This window comes from Plectropomus leopardus, chromosome 10 (genome assembly GCF_026936395.1).
Source record: "Plectropomus leopardus strain MGB_pleo_1.0 chromosome 10, ASM2693639v1, whole genome shotgun sequence".
In the NCBI taxonomy this organism is placed as follows: domain Eukaryota; kingdom Metazoa; phylum Chordata; class Actinopteri; order Perciformes; family Serranidae; genus Plectropomus; species Plectropomus leopardus.
In genome coordinates this window covers 25,302,929-25,329,132 of record NC_142185.1, presented here as the reverse complement: position 1 = coordinate 25,329,132, position 26,204 = coordinate 25,302,929, and the positions used below count along the sequence as shown (strand labels likewise).

At 39.3% G+C, this 26,204-nt stretch overlaps 2 protein-coding genes across 5 annotated transcripts in view; one reads left to right on the top strand and one right to left on the bottom strand.

The window, feature by feature from the left end:
* arhgef7a (Rho guanine nucleotide exchange factor 7a) overlaps positions 1-2,198 on the bottom strand; it is a 39,656-nt gene extending 37,458 nt beyond the window's left edge. The window contains exon 1 of the mRNA XM_042494083.2: positions 2,073-2,198. The gene's annotated coding sequence lies outside the window, so the exon portion shown is untranslated. The remainder of the gene's footprint in view (positions 1-2,072) is intronic.
* Positions 1,327-26,059, top strand: aff3 (ALF transcription elongation factor 3). 4 transcript variants are annotated; one of them, XM_042494082.2, is made up of 20 exons: positions 1,327-1,481; positions 2,146-2,448; positions 4,758-4,802; positions 9,506-9,580; positions 11,209-11,242; positions 11,348-11,405; positions 12,751-12,802; positions 13,705-13,739; positions 13,888-14,077; positions 18,156-20,096; positions 21,093-21,220; positions 21,341-21,497; positions 21,587-21,690; positions 21,814-21,877; positions 23,621-23,757; positions 23,863-23,934; positions 24,041-24,134; positions 24,249-24,298; positions 24,409-24,614; positions 25,221-26,059. In XM_042494082.2, exons 2-20 carry the CDS (start codon positions 2,377-2,379, stop codon positions 25,340-25,342), a joined length of 3,636 nt encoding a protein of 1,211 aa, XP_042350016.2. In that variant the 5' UTR covers positions 1,327-1,481; positions 2,146-2,376; the 3' UTR covers positions 25,343-26,059. The 4 variants fall into 4 exon arrangements, with proteins under 4 accessions (XP_042350016.2, XP_087939504.1, XP_087939506.1 ...); XM_088083379.1 differs by lacking the exons at positions 1,327-1,481; positions 2,146-2,448 and adding an exon at positions 4,227-4,500; XM_088083378.1 differs by lacking the exon at positions 4,758-4,802 and having other exon boundaries at positions 1,327-2,448.
* Positions 26,060-26,204: the final 145 nt, after the last annotated feature.

Here is a 26,204-nt window from a genome sequence, read left to right as displayed (position 1 = left end):
AACGGCTAAGAAGAGGCCATTCAATCTGCAAGTGAAGTCGCAGAGAAAGCCACAAGGTGGTTTTGGTTTAAAAGGACTGATCCGTGGGTCACTGTACACAAGACAGGGCCTGGCCTGGGTCGCCTGGGTGAGGGTGTATGATGTTGTGAGACCCGAAACACCCGATGACCCCAGGATACATCATTGAGGATGTGTCCCAGTGCATCCAGATGTTTCTTGCAAATTTATTATGTGATGGTATGTCAAATACTGTATAAGCCATAACAACTTTAGCTAACTTTCGCTGAGGCACTTAGCATGTATGTTAACTTTGCTTTGTTTTAAACAGTGCTATATCAACAAAGTTAATATATTTTAATAATAATTATTATTTTAAGGTGATAGTATGTCAGATATTGTGTTTACAGCTTGTTTAGTTGCCCCCCAGTGGCAAAAATTTCAAAAATGTTCAGTGTCTTCTTAAAGCGTGGACAATTGTTTGCTAACCTGTTAGCCATAACAACTTTAGCTGCCGTTAGCTGACATTATAGGCGCTTTGGGCACTTTGTCCGTTAACGTTGTTTTAAAAGTTGCTATATAAATAAAGATAATTACTTTATTAATCAATTAATTATTATTTTAAGGTGATAGTATGTCAAATATAGTGTTTACAGCTTGTTGAGTTAACCCCAAGTGAACAAAAATATCAACTAGTTTAAAGTGTGGGCAGCTGATTACTACTGTATAAGCCATAACAACTTTAGCTAACTTTAGCTGAGGCACTTAGCATGTATGTTAACTTTGCTTTGTTTTAAACAGTGCTATATCAACAAAGTTAATATATTTTAATAATTATTATTATTTTAAGGTGATAGTATTACTAGCTGACATTTTAGGCATTGTGGGCACTTTGTCCCTTAACTTTGTTTTAAAAGTTGCTATATAAATAAAGATAATTAATTAATGAATCAATTAATTATTATTTTAAGGTGATAGTATGCCAAATATAGTGTTTACAGCTTGTTGAGTTGCCCCCAACATATCAAAAATTTCAGTGTCTCCTAAAAGTGTGGGCAATTGTTTGCTAACACCTTAGCCATATCAACTTTAGCTACCATTAGCTGACGTTTTAGGCTTTGGAGGCACTTTGTCCATTAACTTTGTTTTATAAGTTTCTATATAAATAAAGATTATTAATTAATTAATTAATTAATTGAGTAATTAAGTAATTAGTTAATTTATTATTATTATTATAAGTTGATAGTATTTAAATTATTTTTTTGGGGGGGGGGCTTTTATTGCCTTTAAAAGACGGGACAGTTTGAGAAGAGTGAAGGGGGAAAGAGAGGGGGCGACTACAGCAAAGGGCCGAGGCCGGAATCTAACCCGCGACTATCCCGGAATCTAACCCGGAATCTATCCTGCAGGGCGGATACAACCTCTGTATATGAGGCATGAGGCGCTGCTCTATCCACTAAGCCACCAGGCGCCCCTATTTTAAGGTGATAGTATGCAAAATTTTGTGTTAACAGTTTGTTGAGTTGCCCTGAAGTGGCCAAAAATATTTTAAAAAAATGTTTAGTTTCTCCTAAAAGTGTGGACAATTGTTTGCTAACACGTTAGCCATAACAACTTTAGCTACCGTTAGCTGACATTATAGGCGTTATAGGCACTTTGGCACCGTGAACGTTGTTTTAAAAGTTGCTACATAAATAAAGATTATTAATTAATTAAGTATTATTAGTAAGTGATAGTAAGTCAAAGTGTGTTTACAGCTTGTTGAGTTGTCCCAAAGTGACCAAAAATATCAAATATGTTCAAGGTCTGTTTGCTAACATGTCAACCGTAACAACTTTAGCTAACTTTAGCCGAGGCACTTAGCACTTATGCTAGTTAGGTTTAAACAGTGCTATATGAACAAAGATTATACATCATTATTATTATTTTAAGGTTCTAGTATGTCACATATTGTGTTTACAGCTTTTTAGTTGCCCCCAAGTGGCAAAAAAATCAATTAATTTAGTTTGAAGTCTTTCATAAATCATAGCGTCGCCCGTTTAGCCGTTAAATTAAACTCACGTAGTAAAACTTACTCCATCAACCAGTGTCCCGTCTCGCCGGTTCACTGAGCAGCTCTGACATCCTAGTTGCGCCTTTAAAAAGCAGACAGCGCCGGTGATGATCATCCACGGGGCCGCTGTGAGTCGTGATGTACCTTCGTGAGCTGGGTGTGTGTCATCTCTGACGTTACTGGCCCGCCTACATCGCCCCCTGTCTCCCCCGGTGACACACACACTCTCTCCGGCGGTGAAGAGGAGAGGGCACCGCATCCGCTGCTCCGAACGCGGGTCCTCACTGGCATGGACACCGGGGGAGAGCACTGATCAACCAGGAACCATGCCTACTGCTCTCGGTGGCAAAGGGAAACTTTCCGTTGTGTGTTTTCTACTCAGATGCGCATATTCTCAGGTGAGAGAGTACATGGACTGTATATTACATCCTGTTTCTTTCTTTGAATATTTTAGCACAAGATGCATGGTTAAAGTCGCAAATTTACACGTGAAGAACCTGGCGGGGTTTTTTTTTTGTAAACATTACTGAATACTGATATAAAATGAAGGGATCATTTCTGCAGAGTTTTGCATTTTGTGCTCCTATCTTCATAGAGATTGTTTGCAGATTAACCCTTCGAAACCTGAATTGACATCCGTTTTCTTGTGCTGGGCTCAGATGCCCTTTATAGATATTCAAATCTTTGATCCCTGTAAAAACAAAAAAAAAGGTTTAAATTCTTTGGAAATCATGGGAAAAAGTTGGTGACTTGGCAAGAAATGGCCTTCAAATAGAAAATATTGTTTTTTTAAAGCTAGGGGAAAGTTTCCATACAAATGTATTTATAATTATCTTAATTATGTTTTTAAAATTATGTGAAAGACTTAGTTTTTATTTCCTCTGTTTATTTTTTTCATTATTTTCTCAGCTTATTTTTTTGTTATTTCTTTTTTTCCATATTTATAGGCAATTTTCTTGGCTTTTAAAAAGTTTCTTGTCCTTTTTTATTTTGTTAATTTACAGGTAATCTTCATGTTTATTTATTTTTATTTTACTAGTTTTGTGCTATTTTGGGGGTAATTTCTTCCTAAGTTGCTTGTTGCCTTCTTTCCACGTTTTTGAAACAAATCAAGCCAATTTCTCAGGTTTCAAAAGGTTAAAAATATGGGGATTTTTTAGAATTTTTTTTTTTCAATACATATGGAAGCACTGAATTGAAGCTGAAAATGACTTCAGTAATTGCTGATACTTTAAGAATGTAACAGGTGGTTAGTAGTCTATTTAGATTGCATGCTGCCCGTAGCAGGTGTTATGATGGTTTGTGGTTTGTTTGGCCTCTGGGGAGTCCACTCATCAGGGTATTGCACCAGAGCTGTAGCCTGTGGTGCTATAGTGGCAATGGATGCGTGAAACACATCCACATAATAATATCTACACTAATGGACATGTGAGTGTAAACTGAGGAAGCAGGCCAGGCTTTTTGCTTGTGCACAGCCACAGGGAGGCAAAATACTGGCTGTCTGTGTTTGTGTTTTTCATTTAATGCCCACGGCCCCATAACTGCCTTGTGGCTGTAATAATCAGACAGTTTTTCACACACGCTGTTTTTCCTCCGCAGGCTGAGAGTCCAGCCACTCAGACACTGACCTTAGTGAGTCATGCATGCAAGAAGAGACAGTTTCACACACACACACACACGCATGCACACTGCACTACACACATTTTCTACTGTGCATACTTATGCTGCACAGATGGCACAGAAGACAGAGTGGGTCATAGGAGAAAGTAGCAAATCGCCTAAATGAAAATGATGAAAAAGTCACACAAAAACCAAACCTTGCAGACATAATGAGACTTTTATGAATGAGGAACCAAAGGAAACAATATGTTTTGGTGCTAATTTGTGCAGGAGGATCATCTGTTCAGTCACAATAACACACACTTTCACAGAAAGCACCTACACATAGGTGAACACAGTGATATAAAGTATTTCTCCTTTATCTTAATGTTTGAGCAATGCAGTCTTGGCTTTCGTGCCAACGAGGTGAATTTGAATTGTGAGCTGAGTTGTGAAGAGGAGGAGAAACGTTGGGGGAGGGAGAGCAGGGTTGCCTAACGCGGATGGAAACAGAAAGTTGCTTGCAACAGAATCAACATCCGTCTGATCATCTGCAGCTGTGATTTCTGTGATATGAGTCATCAACACGCTTTCAACCTTCTCTCTAGTCTCACAATTGCTGTGCATGTGTGTGTGTGAGCGTGAGAGACTGTAAGGTTTGCAGTAAAGTGTGACGCCGAGTTGTGAATGTTGCAGCAAAAAGGCGGGAAGCAGAGTTTAGACAGTTCTTTTTTTTAGGGGGTGTGTGTGTGTGTGTGTGTGTGTGTATGCTATCTTGGCAAAGGAGACTGAAAGTTCACATCTTGAGCAATGGCTGGTGACAGAAATGAATGACTCCACGAACTGTGTGTGTGAGTACATGTGCATGGCTGTATTTGCTGTTGAACTTGCATAAGAGTGAATTTTAGACACACTCTGAGCTTAATGTAATTTATGTATTTACTGTATTTATGCTTAAATATAGTCTGTGTGCCCCTAAAGTTCTTTCTTCATGTGCTACTTACTAGACTTGTGTCAACATGTTATCTCTGATACACCCCTCTATCAGTTTTAGCTTCCTGTGGCTTCTTCCTCATTTACCATCGCCTCCTTTCTTCTATTTACACAGGTAACAAGAAGCCAACACAACAGTAGTGCCAAAGACATTCTTGAGGTAACAAATAACTATAACTTAATTTCTTGACTTTAATGGTACGTTTTTTATTGTTAAAAGTGTTGGTGGTAACCCCCGTGCATTAATTGGGTTTTGAACATGTGCAGTAATTCAGATTCATCCTTCATTCAGTGAATCAAGTCAAATTATGGGTGATATCTCCTCTATGCTTTTTAAATAATTTTAGTTTTATTATATCAGGTTGAACAGCCATAGGGTGGACAGCAGATAATGTATAATAATGAACAGCAGACAGCAGATGAGGAATAATGAAAGCAGATCTTTGCTCAGAGGAGAAAACACTAGCTGCACATAAGACAAAGGGCTGCAACTAAGGATCTGTTGATCATTTTAATCATTCAAATAGCTGTTTACTGATAAAATGTCAAAATGTAGTAAAAAAATATGCATTTAAGGTTCTCTGAATCCAAATCTCTGAATGCAAATAATATTAACTCAACTTTTATTTAGAGAGCACCTTTCATATGAATATGTGCTTCATACAGCAAAATTGAAACATTAAATAAAGCACCTCCTCTTTATCCTATGTTTATTTCAAGAAATAAAATGTCATAAAAAATAAAAATTAATCAATAAAAGTTAAAAGAACAGAAAAAATATAAGCACCAGAGATAAAAAATAATGTAAAAAAAAAATGTAATCAAAGTGAAAAACTGAGGCAAAGTCATCACAGATGACAGAAAAACAACAGATCTAAAGATTGGAGATGCTATAACACTTAGTAAAGCTGGAAATCCTCACATCTTAAACTCTGAGAAGCAGCAACATGAGAATGTTTGGTATTTTGCTTTAAAAAACGTAATTAAAATATTAATAGATAGTTGCAGATTTATTTTTTTATTTTTTCAGGGCTTTTTGCTTTTATTGACAGGGCAGCTTAAAAGTGAAAGGGGGAGTGAGAGGGAATGACATGCAGCAAAGGGCCAAGGCTGGAATCGAACCTACGAGCCCCACCAGCTGAGCTACTGCACACCCCGAAAGTTGTAGATTTCTAATCGATCAAGTAATCAATTAATTGGCCAGTCTTTTCAGCTCTTATCTCACAGATATCTGAGACTGTGGTCAGTGGCCATGAGGTTTCTACCGCTTTCTTCTGTTATGGTGGTTGTACAACGCAGAGGATCTCTGCTCCCTGCGTCCTGTCACCAGCGTGGGGCAGATAGGAGGAGTGGAGGAGGAGGAGGAAAATAGAGATACAGAACACGGGGTGGGAGGAAGATAGCAACACATAATGTTTTCCACCTGGGAGACCTTGTTGTTGTTGGAGGAGGAAAGGGGTACGGGCTGGTGCTGTGTCCTTGGTGACTGAAGGAGGAGAGATAATGAAGTAAAAGGATGATCAGCGAGAGGAAACATTTGCCCTCCGGGGTTTTCTGTAGAGGGAAGAGGAGGAAGAAAAGCTTTTGAATCACCTGCCAGGTCATAAAAATGTGTCATCTCATGAGCATCTTGGATTAGAGAGAATGAAACTGGGATCATTTTTCTAGCAGACTCCTTTTGGAGTTCAATGGTAATGATAATGATAATGTGAAGTGTGTCTTACACATCCATAAATAAATGGCAGCATCAGGTTTAATTGTGGCATTGTGGTTCAAGTCATCGCATGATATTAAGTGCATGTGTTTAAAGCAGTCACATCCGGCACCCAAAGACGAAAATGGTGGCAGCCAAAACGCCCAATTTTGAGGCTTCTAAACGGATGTCTGTATATCAAAGGGTGACATTGCGGTGGCTAAAGCCACGCTGTAGCTTCATGTGTAGTGTAGGGCCGGGTGATATGACTTTAAAACGATAGGCGTTTTGTTTTCTTTCATTGTCAGATGATATATTTTGTCATGTATCGCACAGCCCTAGTTTAGAAAGTGGTGTTGATCTAAGCATGTTTTTCAAGATGATAGACTATTCCTTTAGACCCCAACAGCTACGGTTGAGTTAAGTGTCCATTACCACACATCCTAATCTGCATTCAACACACACACACACGCACACATACATCTAAGTTGATAAAACATGACTTTTTCCAGAGGTTTAGCAGTCAATCTTCTCCATCACTCAAACAGTGATCATCACACACGTACTTTACACCCTGAACCCCCATGCTACCAAATTATGACCCAGCTGAGGAGCCAGATCATGCTAACATGGTAAATGAACGGTACAAAATCAGGCCGTTTTGTCAGCATCCACGAGGCCTGGGTTGTCTGAGTGTGACTGCAGGCAATCTAATCAGCAGAGATTATAATCAGAGCGGCAGCAAAGACAGTGCTCTGTGGATGCAGAGCTCTCTCCATGTGGCTGGTTTCCTCTTGAGCGCTGTGCAGTGAGAACAAATAAGAAACAGGGTCAATTTTCATAATAGTCCAGGTGTATAATCATGTGTAATCATCACCTCAGTCTTCCATCAGGGTGAGCAGCAACACGTGCTGTCACTGAGCTGTGAGCATGCACCGCATCTATTTCAAATCCGAAATAATTACCCTTGGATAATTTGTTATTTTTAATTGAGCATGTTTTAGTAAATACTGTTATCTGTTGTTAACATAGAAGCGCTCAGAGAACGCACACCTCTACATTATCCTTTCTGTCTTTTTAATTTCATATCACACCAGGATTTAATCTGCAATGATATCACAAAGTAATAAACAGTCATACTGACTGGGAGATGGCACACATGATCTCTGTAGAATAACTAATTGTGAATAGGCTATTATAGATTTGTTATGGGGTGAGATATGAAGAAAAGAGAGACTCAAGACGAGAAAGTTATGTTCATAAAGATATAACATGTTGCACCACCTAGAGGTAAAATACCATCAACATTTGCAGGGTGGTTACATTCTTGTGTCCATTTTTAAAGTAAATTTTACTATAATTGTATAATGCATCCAAAATTTGAATAACTTTATTTGAGGTGAAAGCTAGGCTAAGCAGCTTATTTCCAGGTACTAATAATATATGGGATGGGTGTGGCTTATTACCAGCCATTTATACTCATATATTATTTTTTGTCCAAAATTAGCAGAGATTTGGTTTCTTTAATCCATTAAGTAAAGTCCTTGATATCATTCTTGAACGCAGTCCCTTGATAGCTTTGGAGTACCTCTTGCACCGGTCAGTTGGTCAAAGGTTCATCTGTCAGTTTCTACAAAAGATAGCAGCCTATTATTTCCTCTGTGAATACTCTCTTACCTCTCTATGCCTCATCTGATCCTCATGCATCTTGACTATCTTTCCTATGGTGTCCTTCTCCCTGTTCAAAATTACTTTTACTTTTTCCTTTGTGTTAATTTTCTAATATTTTTTTCTCTCTGTCTTTTCTTTTTTCAGATCTTCTTTTCTTTCTTGCAATTTGTGGCACATTTCTTACCAAGTTGCTCATTGCCTTTTTTCCATGTGCTCCAGTTTCAAAGGTTTAAATCCTATCAAAACGTGTCTCAATGCAGCACAAGAAAACTGATGTCGATACAGGTTTCAAAGGGTTAATTTAGCATGAATTCATGTCTTAAAGTTGCATTTTTTTCTTTCTATTTTTCTCTTCTTTAAAATTGATAAGAAATGAATAAAAGCAAGCAAATATTCTCATTCAAGAGACTGCAGCCAGCAAATGTTCATTTCTTTTATAAATAGGAAAAATAATCAGTCCAAAGATTTGTCTTTGAATAATTTTCCGTTTAAACGTCACCTATTTAAGTTGATGAGTCATTGCAGTTCTATCAGTGATCTGTAGTGTATAAACACAAACACAAAGGACCTGCAGGCTGAAAGTCAGCTGTGGAGATACTGTGTTAGGATTTCTTTCTGGGGTGATGGCTTCCAAGTTCCTCCCAAAACAATTAAATGCTGCAAAGTGATTTGTAATTTCCACGTCAATGTGTGTTCTTCAGTTGGATATTGTAACCCGCTGTTGCTCTGGGTACTGATGATGACTTGTTGTGGCACGAGCCAGCTGAAGTCTTTTACGTTCATTTCCCCTGAGCCGCCTTACAACCAACAAATGTTTTGATGAGCGTTGTTGAGTTCTGGTTCACTGACTGCACACCTCAGAGATTTCCACCTTTTGAAAAGCGAATAAATGCATCAGTCTAGTGGCACTCAGATCTGTCCTCTTGGAATGAAAAATCATGCCTCTTTGAGGTTTGTATGATCACATTTTCAACCCATACTGTGGAATTGATTCACATTATTTTTAACCCTTTGAAACCTGAGCAAATTTGCTTTGATTTCTTTCAAAACATGGGAAGAACGCAATGAACAACGAAAGAAGTGATGACCAGAAAATTATCAAACAAGAAAATTACCTGAAAATTAGTTTAAAAGTTTTAAAGACAGTAAAAATAACAAACGAGACCTGGAGAAAAGTGCTTAAAAAACTATATATTTCTGTAACATAATTCGAATTATGTAATTATGTTCATTATGGATCGTTTTTTCTCTGAGCCTGTATTTATAGCCGGTCACGCTCCCCCTGGTGGGGAGGAACAGTGCTGGTAACAGCAGTCGGCTGTCAGATGAGGCTCTCAGCCTGTATGTGTGGAAACAGGAGACATGAGTTGCTCCTAAATGAAAGAAAAATGAAGAAAGTTGGAGTGGCAGATTTAGGATGTGTGGAGTTTCTGCATGTGAAGACCATCACTCACAGTGGCGTCTCACAATTGACCTTTGACCTCCCTTCTATTGCATAGGACATGACTCAGTCCTGGCCGTCCCAGCAAGCCTTAAGGGGTGACCAGGCCCAGCGAATCCTCTACACCCCTAAGGTATGCATGTGTGTGTGTTGTGTTTTTATCGTCCTGAATAATTAAAGGGAAACTCCAATAGTTTTACTTATTAAAGTCTGCTTATAGATCTTGTGGAGTACCAGAGGTTTGGACTGGTGTCACATGACTTGGACTTGAGTCAGACTGGAGTCACAAATTTGATGACTTTAGCATCGACTTGGCAAAATTAAGAAAGACTTGCAACTCAACTTAAAGATCATCAACTTGTGACTTCACTTAGACTTGAGCCTTTTGACCTGAAAATACTTGATATCTTCCCCCCAAGCCCAAAGGTTAAAAAGTTTATTAATCAAAAAGTATGCCACAAATCAAACTATTTCCATTAATTTCCTGAATCAGCCAACATTAATGCTTTTCACTCTCTGTAGGTTAATATTTATTTCCCCAGATCCACTTTGTTTGAACCCGTCCGTAAGCATCCAAACAATTTTTAGGAGAACATACAAAAGAAATATGGCACAAAAACATGCAGCATGCTAAATGACAATGCAATGCCGGCACTACTTTTTTATGATTAAGGTCAGCTGCACCTTTCTTAAGATATACTAGGATTTTCTTAAAAAATACTGACTCATACAAAGGTAATCCCTCACAATAATCTCTTATGACCTATTATAAGTGTGCACGCTGTACAGAGTAGTGTAGAACTCTGCCCTCTGCCTGTGTTTTCTTATTTTCTGGGTTTGGGATGTTTATGGGCATGTGCCCCCACAGTGCTCAGGTGAGGTCCAGGCTTTGTAGAAAGGTAGAGACCAGGTGTCTGACTGTAGGCAGCAGATATCCAGGAGACATGGATCTGAGAAGAATGCAATGCATAGTGAGGCGAAATGTCAAACGAGAGTATATCTGGGATTTGGTGTTACTTTCACTTTTGCTGGCGAGAGTGTTTACAAACAGCAACCAGCAATCCTGCATTGTATACCTTTAACAGGCTTGTTTTATTAAATACATATACTTTTGAAAAAGCAGACATGATTTTTGTAAATTTATTACATTACTTCCTTGTTTGTATGAGGAATTGCTGCTTTGTTGCTTTTTCTTTTAATTATTTTAATTATTTGGATTTCTAAGATTTATTTAAACCTTTTTTGCATGTGCACTTTTACTTTTAATACTTAAATTAAATGTGATTTCAGGAAAATGCATTGAAGTTTATTTAACAGTAGGCCTACATCGGTTTCACTACTTCAGAAGTTCTTCTTGCAGGTTTTGTTGGTGTCGTGTGTCCAGTCTCAGCTGCGTGTCAGAGTCTTTGCACAAACCTGTCGTCATATAGTATTTAGGGGGCGTTTCATGTGCTAATCTGTGACATATGATCAAGTGGGATTCATCATTGAGCACACCTGGGTCAGAGCAGATTTGTGTGATTAAGAGTGTTTGGTGCCTCTGGAGTTGAGTTCTCTTATTTTTTCTCTAACCAGAAAATGAAGAGAAAATATAGACAAATTTAAGAGAAACGTTGCTGCACGAGGCCCAATATCTCTGTGTCAGCTGCACAATTTTTTATCCTTAATTTTTTAACGCTGGGATGCTAAATCTGTGGAGTTAATTGTTCAACCATGTAAATAGAGATTTTTGCTCACTATCTGTTTTCCCTCTTTTCAAAGGAAACAAAACTACCGACTGCACAACAAAGGCAAAGTATGTATTTACAAAGTCATTTGATATGTGCAATAATTTATAAGTGGCTCTCTGTTGTAATATGGTTTGTTTCCTGCTTTTGAATATATTCTCTCTCTCTGTGAGGTCGGGGGGATGTTCAGCTGCGAATGACCCGTCACCCTTGCGTGGCACCTCACAAATCGTAAGTGTGTAATGAGGAAACACGATCCACAGAGGGTCAAATATCAAATATAGACGATATAATATATGACACACATCATTCAGGTTTTCCTCTCAGCAGCTTTCATAAAGTTAGATACAAATCATCGCCATCTGTAGAGCCACAGGGAGGAGTGTTAATGAAAGTGAGCGCAAATAGTCAAGCACTGTGTTTCAGGCTCCATAACAAAGGTCAGGTCAAAGGTCAGTTAGCATTCCTGAGCGCTGTCAGTGGAGAGCAATGTGCTCCTGTTTGTTACCTCTTTACATCCTCCTTTTACTGGGTAACACATGTTCAGTGTTGAAAGCCAACTGTGCGTTTCACATTATCACACAGACTTCATTATGTAACTTTTAAAACATTTGAAGAAGTCTTTTTTTATATATAAATTTTGAGCATATTTTAAAATCTAGCTGGCATGTGCTCAGCTACACACTATATAATACTACAGTATATATACAAAAACAATAGACTAGTACAGTGCATATAAACTGTTTTAACACCTTGGCTTTAAACACTGATTTATCTCTGTTTTTTTAAATATAAGTGATGTGGAAAGTTTTATCTGAGGTGCAAATGAGCCACATTGTACCACATCTTCACTAACTGTGGATAAGAAGTAAAAATACTGTCTTATACAGTCTCTTAGTTATGTTTCATGACATTTCCAGAGGTTTACAGAGGCACACTGATTTTGGAAGAAATGTAAAGAAACATGTTTTTTTTAAGAAAAAATTATTATTGTGTTTGTTATTGATGACAAGGACCTAAAAGTGTTGAAAACAGTTGATGTATCAATGTGATACAATGAAGCTGTATCAGATCTAGCACTGCCGTTGATGTCCACGTTACATAAAGTTTCTTTGTCAATATTTCTAATTATAATAAGAATTCAATTATATAATAATGATAATAATAATAAGTATTATTTATTAATGATAATAAGTTATAGTTATTTATATAATATATATATAAAGATTGACAGCTGGGATTGGCTCCAGCCTCCCACAACCCTTGTGAGGACAAGTGGTAACAGACGATGAATGTATGTATGAATGAATATATTAAAATTCACAGTATTCACTGACATTGTGTTAGTGTATATAATAATGACAGCAATAAGTTACAGTCAGTGATTTATGCAGATTTTTTTTTGATTAGTGAAAAACAGAGCACTGGTATCAGATTCATACTCTGTATCAGCAGATTTCCTGAGGTGAGCTATCAGAATTGGTTGTGAGAGATTTAAAAAAAATGGTTTCATCAACCCTATTGATTGAATGCACAACAGTTTGCCATTTTTCTTACAGTATTTCTTTGCTTACAGCATGCTTGCTGATGACTTGAAGCTGAGCAGTGATGATGATGACACTCAAAGGGTAGGTGACAATTTCAAAGTTATCATGTTAATTTCATGGCTTTGATGAATACTTGATTCTGAACGATCAATTTGATTCTGGTTGATCAACAATATTATTCTCCAGTCTGTTGTTTCTAAAGCAGATTGGTGCTTTGGACACAGCTTTGATCATAGAAGCAGAAGCAAATCATTTTTGTATCAATATAGTTTGTCAAATTATTAATTTCTTTAGAAAGTAGCTGTGTAATTAGTGTGATATTATTGCGAAATGAACCCATTTCACTTTGTGCCAGGGTCCAGAATGACCCTGTCGGGGTTCATTTCGCAATAAAGACCTGCTCTCTGTATGATTATCCCTGTGGATCCTTAAAAAGTCTTAAAAGGCATTGAATTAATCAATCTAAAAAATAAGGCCTAAATTGGTCTTAAAATGTCTTAAATTAATTTTTCATTAGTCTTAAAGGTGCAAAGACATAAAAGGTACAATGTTATTAATCATTTTTTTCTGACATCGCATTGTTAAATATCAAAATAATAGGTAACTTAACAAACAAAACAAAAACAAAAATAAACAAACAGAATATGACTAGCATTGCTGTCACCCAAAAGTCATGGTTTATATTAAAGTGAATATTTTGGCAAAATTCTCCCTAACCCTAAGTAATTGGTGCCAGGTCATGTCAAGTATGTTTAAAAGGTCTGACAGGCAGTTGAGGAGGATACAGGTGAAATTATGTCCGGTTGTATTTTTTTATTATGAATACTGTTGATAAGCTAATGTACATATTATGGTAACTGCCAGTTTTTATACCAGCGTAAAAACTGGTAAATTGCTGCAACTTTAGAGGTAAAACAATGAATGAAGCGAGCTGTTCTTTCCGCTGCTGTGGATGATGAGTCTTTTGTTTTGTGTCCCTGAAGGCCACTCATGAGTCAGCTTCCTGGGATGGAAACAGGTATGTGATATCATGAATTCAATTTGAATGTTTGTATGTTAAATTGTGTAAATAACAACAGCATCTGTCTGCCTCTGTGTGTGTGCACCACTGGGCCGTGTTCGTACGCTGACCCCTCACTGATGTTTGTGTGTGTGTTGACTGACAGCCTGTCAGCACAGCGAGCGCACACACATGGCAGGCGAGTGAGACATTCCAGCTCAGACTCCTCTGGCTCTGACTCCACGGCTGAGTCGGGCAGCAGCAGCCTTCACTCCCGGAGCCCCAGCCGAAGCCCAGACGTCCAGCCAGATCCTGCGTCGCCTGCCAACGTGCAGCCACCGTGCAGCAGCAAGGAGGTACCAAAACTGAACCACAGCCCCCTCCTTCTTATTCTCTGCGTCTTCTCTCTTTATCTCTGTCTCTTCCTCTGGTTGCGCGCCCTCAGGGGTGAACTCTCTACAGGGAGCGGTGGCCTCGAGGCAGTTGACGGCAGGTGTGGGGAGGGACAGAGGAATGAGGAATGCATGTGGGTTAGAGAGGAGGAGGTGGAGGAGGAGGAGGAGGAGGAGGAGGGGGGGGGGCAGGCAGAGGTAGCTTTGGGAATTAGTGCCTGGGTGTCATGTCAACAGTCTCAGTCTTAAAAAGGAAAGCCCTCGGGAGGTGGAAGTCACCAAGACTCGAGTTTATGTTGACATCCACGACTAGAGTTACCTTTAAAACAACAGTGCACATAGAGAAGTTGGACTACTTGAATATTGACTTTAATTGAATAGAAACTGAATATACTTTATTTTGAACATTTATAATAAATAGATAAATAAATGATATACTATGTACATAAAAAACACTAATGATAATAATATTAATAATAACTTTACTTTTATAGCACTTTTAAAAAAAGAGTTACCAATTGTTTTGACAAACAGAGGCAAGAAGGGTTTATTTCCATGACTATAAGAGCCAGCATAGCAACATTTATAAAACAAAAATAACAATAACAACCCATACCGATAAGAGTAAATAAAATCAAAGAATATAATAGTAAACACAGAAATAATTGTAATAGTAATAGAATTAAACACGGTCAAGATAGAATAAATTAAAAGATAAATTAAAAGACAAACTAATTGAATTTACCTCTTAAATTATAACCCTCTTCTCTCTCCAAGAACATTTTTGTGTATTGCTTGGTCTTATATTATTTGTCTTAAATTTCACCAGATCCATGAATTTCGGTCCCTATGATTTTAAAAACAAATTGTTCATGTGTTCCCAAAATCCGGCATTGTTTACGACCCTATTGGTCATTTTTTGCTGTATGCATATTGATTATAGGGTGCTTTTGTAGGTGTTGCCCCAATACTCCACACAGCAATACAAATATGGTATCTTGGATAAATAGTGAACGGGTGCCAAGGTGCAGAGGTATGAGGGGTGTTTGGAGGCATTGTGGGGGTTGAGATTTGTGCAATGTGGGGAATGAAGGGGAAACCTGCTCCTCTTTTATGAATGGAAGGCCCTGTAGTGGACTGTATTACTAAACACGCACTACATTGGGCCCCTATAGGGAGCGAGGGAGTTGAGTGTGTGTTTGGGGCTGGAGGGGGGCGAAGGGGGGTTGCACGCCATGTGTTTTTCATTTACGTGGACTGTTTAAATGTCTCCAAAGGAAGAGATGGGGGTTGGAGTTATGGGAGCAGCGAATCCAGAGTTCCAGGTAGTGAGAGAAAGAGGGAGGGACAGAAAAGAAGGAGGGAGGGCAGTCGAGACGGTACAAGAGATGCAGTGTCTTCTCTGGAAAGAGGGCGAGGGATGTGGGGAAGGGGGGGTCACTGTTTGACTTGAGGAGTAGAGGTTTAATTTAGTTCCTGGTCAGCGACGAGAGGAAAAGAGAACGCGAGGGAGAGAAAGAAGTTTCCAGATGTGAGTGTCCTCTTTGAGTTATTTTTTTAATATAAGTAGAAACGCCTGCTTTCTCTTGTGTTCGTCTCTTTTTTGGTTACCAAGCCAGTTGTTAAGCAAACATTAAGTGAGTCATTTGGCATAATTGGATGGGGGTTGAGCTACTGTAAGCACAGATGTGCACTGTGAGACTAGAAAGGAGGGTATAGTGTCAGCTGGAAATTTTTTACATACTTTTTAGACATGTATCGTAATCCAGATCGTGTTTCTGGAGTTTGAATTGTTTTAACAGTAGATGAGTCAGAGAGGTATGTGTTACATGCAGTGAGTGTCGTGCAGTTTAAATGGTTCAGTTACAGTTTGAGACTGTTGCGATATGTGTCATTCATCACACAGTTAAACGTCTTTGCTCACCTTGTTATTTTGACCAAGTACATAAAAAATATGTGTAAGTTGTGGAATTTACTCACATTCTGTACTTAGCCCTTTGAAACCAGGATCGATATAACTTTTCTTGTGCTGCCCTCAGATGCCTTGAAACCCTGAGCAAATTGGTGTTTTTCAAAAATACAGGGAAAAAGGCAATGAGCAACAGCAGGGAATTAGTAGATTTAGAAAATTATTTTTAAAAAGAGAAGTTGGTTGAGGAAAATTATATTAATAATTATGCTAAAACATTTGAAAAATATTGTACATAATTATTATATTTTTATAATTATTATATTATTATAATTAATTGCATATTTTTTATTTTCTTTTTTGTTGTGTTTTTTATATATTTATTTTCTTGTACTTTTTACTCATTTCTTGCTAATTTGCTCACTGCAAAGCTTTGAACTCTGAAAAAAATTGGTTGCAAGAAATTAGTAGAATAATTGTTAGTCATCTGTTTTAAAGCAATTCTTCAGGTAATTTCCTTTGACTATTTGTTTGCTTTTTTGTTGGTTTCGAGATTTGGGGATTTTTTTCTGATATTTTCTTGTACTTTTTTACTTATTTCTTGCTAATTTTTGGGTAATTTCTTCATAAGTTCCTTACTGCCATCTTCCCCAGAAATCAAGCAAATTTGCCCAGGTTTCAAAGGGTTCAGTATAATTTCTATGTACTTGTAACTTACCTGGGCATTTCCTTATTCTGCTCTTTCACACTTGTACTTCACTCATTTTATGTAAGCATATATTTAAGAGCTTAAGGGATGTATCCTCATAGAGAGGCCCATATGATATCCTATGAAAAGTCCTTCATGTGCAGCTACATATTTAACGTAAAGTTACGGAGGTTAGGTTTAGGCAAGCAAAGTTACTTTAGGAAAAGAAATATGGGGAGGACACACCTTAAGGTGATTCAAAGTCCACTGAAAGTTAACACGGTTAGTGAAGGAAAAGTAAAGTCCTAAGGAAAAGTTCGGATATGTGTGACCCATCCACCCCAACCTGCCTCCTTACAAAACTGCTGGCAAACTGCTTTCTTGTTTACTCCCGTCAGCATATTGGTCACGTGAATTTAGCCTTTCACACTACATGGGATATGTACAAATTTGGGTGCATTTTTGTAGAAAAATGTGTGAACAGTTTGTGAGAACAGTCTGAACCAAATGGAAAATGTGAGGTTGCGTGCTGGATGCTACTCTTGCACCTATTCTGTGCCAAATTTAAAGGGCGTGGAGACAGGTTTTGTCTGTGGTTGAGGAGAGGGATTGTTGGAGTTTAGGGTTTGATTGTCAGGGTAAGCCAATCAATCAGAGCAGGGCAGGTAATTTCTTCACATCCTAATGCTGTGTTCACACCGAACGCGATAACATTTTTTGCGTTGAGTTACTAGGCAGCTAACAGCTAATGTGGTTAGCAGTGAAATGAGAAAGCTGGATGTAAACACACAGGCTCTGTGCCCAGAGGCAGAGCGAACCAAGACATGCTTTTTATTATTTAATAGACTGTCACTGCAGCACATCACACAACCTCTGTTGTTTACTTCACACAATAAAAGATCAACTTATTACTCAGAGTTTTGCCAAGAAACAACTGAACAAAAATAGTTTACACATGAAACAGTTGTATTTTCAGAGCTTACCATGTAACTTTATAGCTTTGCGCACTGATCTCCAAGCCCTTCAGGTCCAGACAGCAGCGACATTGTTTATATTATTCAATTCCTTATTTCAGTAACTTCAGGAGAATCAGCAACACAGCCTCATGCAAAATTATCGTTAAGGTTGAAAAATTTCAGCTTGCGCGAAGATGCAAAATTCTCTCGCTCACATCACGTTCTATGTGAACACACCATAAGATATACAAATTTGTGCATGGGGACATTTGCATGTCTTGACAGGATCACTCTCGCTTTTGAATGCATCTTCTGTGGATCTAAATTGAAACCAATGGATAAGATGAAAAACGCATATTTTTATTTTGGGGTGAATTATCCCTTAAAGAAAAAGATCTATCTAGACTTACTCCACCTCTGTGTTTGCTTCTTTTACCAAAGATTAATTTAAATTAATATGATTTAATCTCTTCTTCTGTGCTTCTTAAGACTGATCACCCCTCGGCAGCCCAGTGGCAGCTTGATAAATGGCTGAAGAAGCCCCGCAAAAAATTTGCCAGCAGTGACCAGGATCCCTCCCAAAGCTTTCCAGGACGCCTTCCTTCTCCCAACACACAAAGAGCCCCATCTCCAGACAGGTCCTGGGACAGCAATCAGGAGTACAGCCCGAGCCAGAGTCCCATCCCCAGCCCACAGTTCAACTACAGCCACAACAGCCCGTTACCCAGCCCCGGTTACAGCTACTGCCCCAGCCCCAGCCCATTTCCAAGCACCTGCCCAAGTCCGAGTCCTAGCCCTAGCCCGAGGCGCAGCCCGATCCCCAGTCCGGTTCCAAGTGTTTGCCCCAGTCCGTGTGGCAGCCCGAGAGCCAGCCGTAGCCCGAGCCCGATACCCAGAGACCCTCCGAGAAGCCCCAGTCCAAGTCTACCTGCTCCTTCCAGGGTTCGACACCACCCCGAGGTTCAGACAACACAACCTAGCCTGACGCAAACAAAAAAACACAGGTCATGGATTACCCCACTGCCTAAAACCAAGCCTACAAACAGCACTCATCCTCCTTCAGCTCATCAGCACAGGCCCAAGACTCGACCCGCGCGTGACCAAGACCAAAGCAAACCCAAGACTGGTTTAAACCCTGTCCCCTCAGCTAACCACAAATCTAGACCCAAGCCTAACTTTCATCCAAGTTCTAAACAACCCTCTGAAGCTCCCAAAACTAAACACATTTCACATTTTGAGCAAATCCAGAGTAGCAAACCCAACCACAGTTCCAAACACAAGCCCAGGCCTTCGTTTCAGTCCAGCTCACAGCACAGCCCCACAAGAGCAAAAAACTCAGCTCCCACTGGTCGTGAAACCAACTCGAGTCATTCCCAATCTAACTCTAAAGCTGCTACTAATCCCAACACTGGGTTTAACCCTAAATCAAACCCTAGCCTAAAACACAGGGCCAAGTCTGTGGAGGCCACAGCTCCTGTGCATGTTAACCACACAAAAACACCACAGAAGAAACCCCAGTCCAGGGAGCAGGAGGTGGAACACAGAGGAGATCAAGCAGAGGGGAGAAAACACGAGAGAAAAGAGGAGAGACATCGGGAAAAACAACAAGGGAGACAGGAGAGAAAGGAAGACAGGAGGCTGGCGGAGGAGCAGCTACTGAGACGTCCCTGGATCCATAGTTCGGCGGAAGAAGAGGAGGAGGAGGAGGAGGAAGAGGAGGAGGAGGAATTGATAGAAAAGCAGAGGAGGAGAGAGGAGACAGCAAGAGGGGAGGACAGGAGGAGGAGGGAGCAGGAGCACAGACACGAATGGCAAACAGTCCAGACCAAACAGAGACTGCCCACCGAGCGACACCGCCTTCAAGACAACTCACACCATCACGGGAGGACAAAAAAGGGAGGGAGAAGTGAGGAGGAGCGAGAGCAAGATCCATCACCTCCTCTGTCATGTTCCCCAACTCCTCACAGATCCTCCTCCTCGCCCTCCACCTCCTTCTCTTCGAATTCAGATTCAGAATCTGAATATCAGGCTCCGATCTCCAAAGTCCCAGCAGACTCTACCTCTCACAAGAAACTCCCTAAGAGAGGGCAGCACGGCCCGGAGAGGCCTGACGCCAACAGGCCGAAGGCGGTTCACCCCAGAGGAGCCACTGAGGCGCCGCAGAGCGAGGGGAGGCAGAAACTCTACACCCTGGTCCCGTTTGGACGAGCTGAAAAAGCTACAGCGCCATCCCAGCGAGGGCTCAGAAATCTGGTGGTGCAGATAAACCTCTGTCTTCTCAAAAGGGTCCCAGACAGCACGACCAGTTCCCCTGTTAAAAACCCCTCCTCTTCCTCCTCCTCTTCATCCAACAAGGACAAGAAAAGAGAGGATATGAAACACCTGTATGTCCCTGAGACTGTGACAAAAGATGGCAAAAGGAAACGTAAGGTAGAGAACATGTATATTTACTTTTCTTTCCTGATTTTATGTGTATCTGCAGCGTTTTAAAGCTCCAATGTGGAGGATTTAGGGGGATTTAGTGGCAGAAATTGAATATGATATAATATTGGAAGCGGTTTCTTGTATGCAGAGATTGTCATGTTGCACTGTCGTGTTTCTACAGTAGCCCGGAATGGTTAAAACCTCCTGAATTATTTATTTTTTTTAGTAGATAATTGATCTGTCAGTCCATTCACAGCTAGTCAGATCAGATTTATGGATGAGAGGAGCAGCTGTTTGTAAGTGACTGCAGACTTTTAGACCCAGCAGAATAAACAGTTAAGTTTAACTTTCAATGCGCCTGATGTCCTGCTGCTCCATCTGTGCCCAGAGTGCTCTCTGTGCTCCAAGATTGTGGAATCATGAATAACTCAACGACCATAAGCAAATGCTTAATCAAAACTCAAACATTCAATGTCATATACAGCAAATTCCAAGCAACTGTTTTTTTTTCATAAAGTCAAGTGAAAATCTAAATTTTAAAAAATGAATAAATAAAAATAGCCCATGCTGACACTGTCTTTGCACTTTTAAATTAATTAATTTTATCGGCAATCATTTAAATATAACTCCGCTACAGATAATTGACAAAATGCCAAATATCGGCTCCAATAATTGGCCAGGTTAATAATCTGTAGATCCCTAATTTTAATAGTGCTCCTGATGAGCGGTCCAGCTCCAGATATAGAAAATCTATTTGGAGCAACAGATCTTTTAATTGTGGCGGGCCGCCACAAATAAATGAAAGGATATTATGTCTCACAGTAAAAACTCCTGGAATTCTAATAGGGAGAAATCTCAGCTGGTTGCAGTCTTTAATCTTCACCACTAGATACCAGTAAATCCTCCTGAATCTTACACACTGGTCCTTTAATGCATGACTGTAAATGCATTGATACAGGTTTGTTCTTCAAAGCATGTATATGTGTGTTTGTCTGTGAGCAGTTGGAGAACGGTGTGTCACACAGAGAAAGCAAGAGGAGTATTTCTTACGCTAATGAGCCCTCCGGCCACACAGAGTCTTCGTCACACACAGCTGAGCGCAACTTTGTGACCGAGACAACACACAATGGGTAAAAAAAAGACCACTTTGTCTCACATGTGTAATCACACTGTATGCACAAATGCAATATTTGTTTTAATATTTGCACGCCATGTTATCTGTGTTTGTGTCAATGCGTGTGTACTTGCAGGTACTTGGAAGAGTACTTGGACAGCAAGAGGCCGTTGTCTCCCTTGTCCCCTCTGTCTGACAGCCCCGAGTCCACTAAGCCACCCTCTAAAACAAAAACTTCAGAGCAGCATCACTTCAACAAGAACAGAGACAAGAATAGAGATTCTGCGATAAAGGTGATACAAAAAAGTACTTGTTTAAGTCATCCCAACTCCTCACGGTATTTGGGTTTATTTCACCTCTTTTTCTTCACCTTTGCACTTAGCCCAAGATGGAGGTGGAATGTGTAAAAGTGTCCAAACAGCCTCAACCACCGTCCGAGTCCTGGGGCCCTGCAGGACACAGGGGGACCGTGCCAAACCATGAAACGTGAGCATCACTGCACAGCCGACACGGCTTTGCTAGATACGGACTCACCAGACACCTGTGTGTTTTGACTTAAAACACTGCGCCTGCACTGTGCTTATTTTTCTGTCTTTCTGTCCATCTTAGTCCACACCATGCTGAATACTACTTACATGAAGCTAAAAGGATGAAGCACCGTGCAGACGCAATGGTGAGTCCTTGATCTCTGACTGATTACAAATTATTAACAGTGGATCAAAAGGTAGATGCTGCACAGTCACTGAACATATACTCCAACATTTTGGTAAAAACAATGATTTGCTTTTTGGCTGAAGTACGATGATAGGTGGCAACATTTGAATGCCTGTGTTGTGTTCAGAAAGCAAACACACAAAGAACTTTATTTACACAGCACATTTGTTTTCATGGAAGATACAAATACCATCTTCCATGAAAAAATATCACAATACTGTAGTCAGAATACAGTATAACTGCGATTTTAACCATATTGCAATATGCTAAGTATCACAATAAAAAAATTGCGATTTATTACTTTTATTCAACTGTAAACAATGTTATCACTACAGTCCTTTTTATTTCAGCAAAATGTATTTAGTTAACTGAAAAATAAATCAATTTTGATATTCTGGTAAAACCTTTTATTTGTATTTGCAATATTAATCATTTCTATTTGATAAAACTCTGTACCTGGCATCCATGTATTGCTGCAAAATTCTCCCCCCACCCCAATCATGTATATGTCTTTTGTAATTTCTTGAAAAAAGAAGTTTCTTATTGTAAATTTATTTATTAATATATATATTAATGCTAAATTGTAGTTTATGAAATGTTGTTGCTTGGCTGTATGTGGCACTTCATAGAAATACATTTTTACACATTCAAAGTGCTTTAAAATCTTGTTACATATATATTATATGTTAATAGCTAGGGAGCAAAAACTTGACTTTGATAAGAAGGTTCTGATAAGAATTTCAGAAATAAATAATCTCTGAACTATATGTTACTCAGTGATTCAGACAAATAGTGTTCCCAACACAAAACAGAGGGCAGCTGTTATTCATGAGTAGGTTGCATCCTCAAATATAGTTTTGTGATCTCAATCTTTTCTGCTTGTAGGATTTAGCATGTGTGTCTATATTTTTCTCATGTATGGTTGTGTATGAATTGTATTTAAAGACTACAACATTTTTGACCACTAGATGGTAGTGTGTGTATAACACTGGTCACAGGTAATTTAAGGTCATGGAAGTCATTTTGAGGATAGGTGTGGGAACAAACAGTTCTCACTGTAAGCAGAAACTAAGCATGGCACAACATAAACAGCTAAATCAAATGGGATCACTTCATGTTCTCATCAAGTTATCACTGTAGTCTATTTGTGTTTGTGTCATCATGCTGCGATACATGGAAACATCTTCACCCATACTTCACCCTTTGAAGCATGCAGTGACATCACTTTTCTTGTGCTGCTTTCAGATGCCTTTCATAAGTATTTAAAGCTTTGAACCTTGAACATATTGGTGTGATTTCTGTCAAAAACATGGAGGAAACGGCAATGAGCAACTTATTGAGAAATGTTATACAAAATTGCAAGAAATTAGTAGATTTAGAAGGTTATTTTTATAATAATTTTAAAACTATGTTTAAAATGATTATAATTACATTTTTAAATTATGTAACTCAATGATTAGATTTTTAAACACTTCTTCTAGGTCAGTGAAGTGATCCTATTAATTTTTATTTATGCTTTTTATGTTATTCAGTTTGCTCTGTATTGGTCTTTTTTTTCTTTGTTTGCTTGTGAGATTATGCTGTTATGTCATCATGTTGTCATCTGTGTTATATGTATTATTATTCACCTACAAATTAAAAAAAAAACCCAACAACACACATTTACTCCCGTCTTTGCCTCTATTGGATGTCTCATTTCCAGGTGGACAAGTTGGGGAAAGCTGTGAACTACGTCGACGCTGCTCTGTCCTTCATGGAGTGTGGGAAAGCGATGGAAGAAGGGCCACTGGAGGCCAAATCTCCTTACACCATGTACTCAGAGACAGTGGAGCTCATTAGGTGAACTACACATTCATGCAAAAACAGACAAAAGTCATTTTGATTTGAGAGACAAACAGACATACATGAGCTGCAGCTCCGTTGTTAACAGTCTTGTGTCTTAAGGTACGCAATGAGGCTGAAGAGCCACTCCGGCCCCGGGGCGAGACAGGAAGACAAACAGCTGGCGGTTCTGTGGTGCGTATGTCGTTTCCTTTGTTTACGCCACATCTTTCATCGCGCTGTAGGAGCTGCATTTTGAGCATGATCTGTGGTCCGTCTCCTTGGCTTGTGTTGTCCACAGTTTCCGATGCCTTGCCCTCCTTTACTGGCAGATGTTTCGTTTAAAGAAGGACCACGCACTGAAATACTCCAAAGTTCTGCTCGACTACTTCAAGGTATGTCTCGAAGTAACAAGTCTGAGGTGTCTTTTACATACAAAACCGGACCGTTTTGGGTTGAATGTAAACATTTTGGTTTGACTTTCAGCCTTGTTTATGGTGTCATTACAGAGTTCTCCCAAAGTGCCTTCAACACCACCCTGCTGGAGTGACTCTGGGAAGTAGGTGGATAGTGATTTTATATTACAGGCTCTCTGTTTTATTCATTTGCATTCCACCCACTGAACTTTCGTTGGTCAACACCGCTCTGTTGCTCTGTTTTCACTCCCAGGGGTGCAGGAGGACCCCCGTCTTCACTCTCACCCGATGCAAAACACCTCAGCCGGGGTTCACACGGGGGCAACGCCTTCCCCTCTCACATCAGCATTCCCCAACGCATCCATCAGATGGCAGCAAATCACCTGAACATCACCAACAGTGTGCTGTACAGCTATGAGTACTGGGAGGTGGCAGACAACCTCGCAAAGGAGAATAAAGGTACAAGGACGCATGCAATGTACGCAATGAAAAATTCTGTTTACATGGCACATAAGCCACATAATTTCATCCTGACTCATCTTATCTCCTTATGCAACACACACTCATACCACTACACACATTCACACACGACCCCCCCATCCACCCCTTTTTTCCCCTCTCTCTTTTTTCTTATTATTTAACCTTTTTAAAAAAAATCAAACATTATTATATTCTGTTCTAACATTACAATCCATACTCAAAGCTGAAGTTTTGTTTTTATTATTATTATTATTATTATTATTATTATTAATTTAATTAATCTCTTGAATTATATTTTATTTTGCTAAATTATTTATAAGCCATATAGATGTACTTGAAAAATAGTAATAGTAAAACCTCCTGAACGTCTGGATCTCAAATTATGAGAGAAAAAAGTTGTGCGCATGTTAGCAATGAGCCAAACAGCATTGGAGAAACACTGATTTTTCACATGAAACTGCTCTATCTAGTGTTTTTACTGATATAAATCATTTGTTCTGCAATCCTCACCGCTGGACGTCACTAAATCTCCCTCAATCTAACACACTGTACCTTTAAGTGCACTGTCTTCTTTTTCCATTACAGAGTTCTTCAACTACTTGAATACGCTGTCTGGGCCATTGACTCTTCACAGTAGCATCGCTCACGCTGTCCAGTACACCAGACAGGCTCTTCAGTGGATACGCATTAGTGCCAAACTAAACTAACAAACAGAAGATTTACTGTAACCCGCCCATTGGCTCTTCAAGCCTCATTTAGAGGAGACAAACTCTGGATCTCTATGCAGCTGACTGGACAGCACTGATACCTACTGAGCTGTGGATCAAATCCCACTGAGCGTGATCATCCTCATAGGATGCTGGGGTGCTTACTGTGTGCAAAGCCTTCTGAAGGAGCATCGTCTCACAGATGAACTACATTCTTCCTCATCATTGGATTAATCTGAGGAGTCGTGCGTGCTATGGATTTGAAGTCTGATCATTTGCCAAATGTCCTACGGTGACAGAAACAGAACTTTAGTGCAGTTATATGTGCAATTTCACATGTGAATCCTTTTTAATACTTTGGAATTAGTAATTAACCGACAGACTTTTTTCTATGCGGCCAAAACTGGAGATGATGCTGAAAAAAAACAATCATACAACACTTTCTCCAAAGCGGGAAAGATGTCTTCATCTTTTTCTAATGAAGTTTTACTGACTCTTCTTTTTAAAACTCTGATGTTTTTACTTTTATGTGTTTTTACTGTGCAATATTTGATGGCTTATCTGTTTCTAGAAAAAAAACTGGAAAAAATGGTGAGTGTAGTTGTCAACATTCACAGTTCTTTTTTTAATGCAAAATGTATTTTCGTCCCTGTTTTGCGTGTTGGATTATGTAATTTAATGAACAATGAAGGTTAAGAGGTCACTCACTTCTGACAAGTTTACTGTCTTGGGTCTCTTTATGTATTTTAAATTCCTAGTGTCTTATAGCAGAAGTGGTACAGGTAACACAGCATCAATTAAGAGGTGATAATCTCCAATTTGGGTTATTTTCCATACTTCAATTGAAGGGATTACAAGCTCA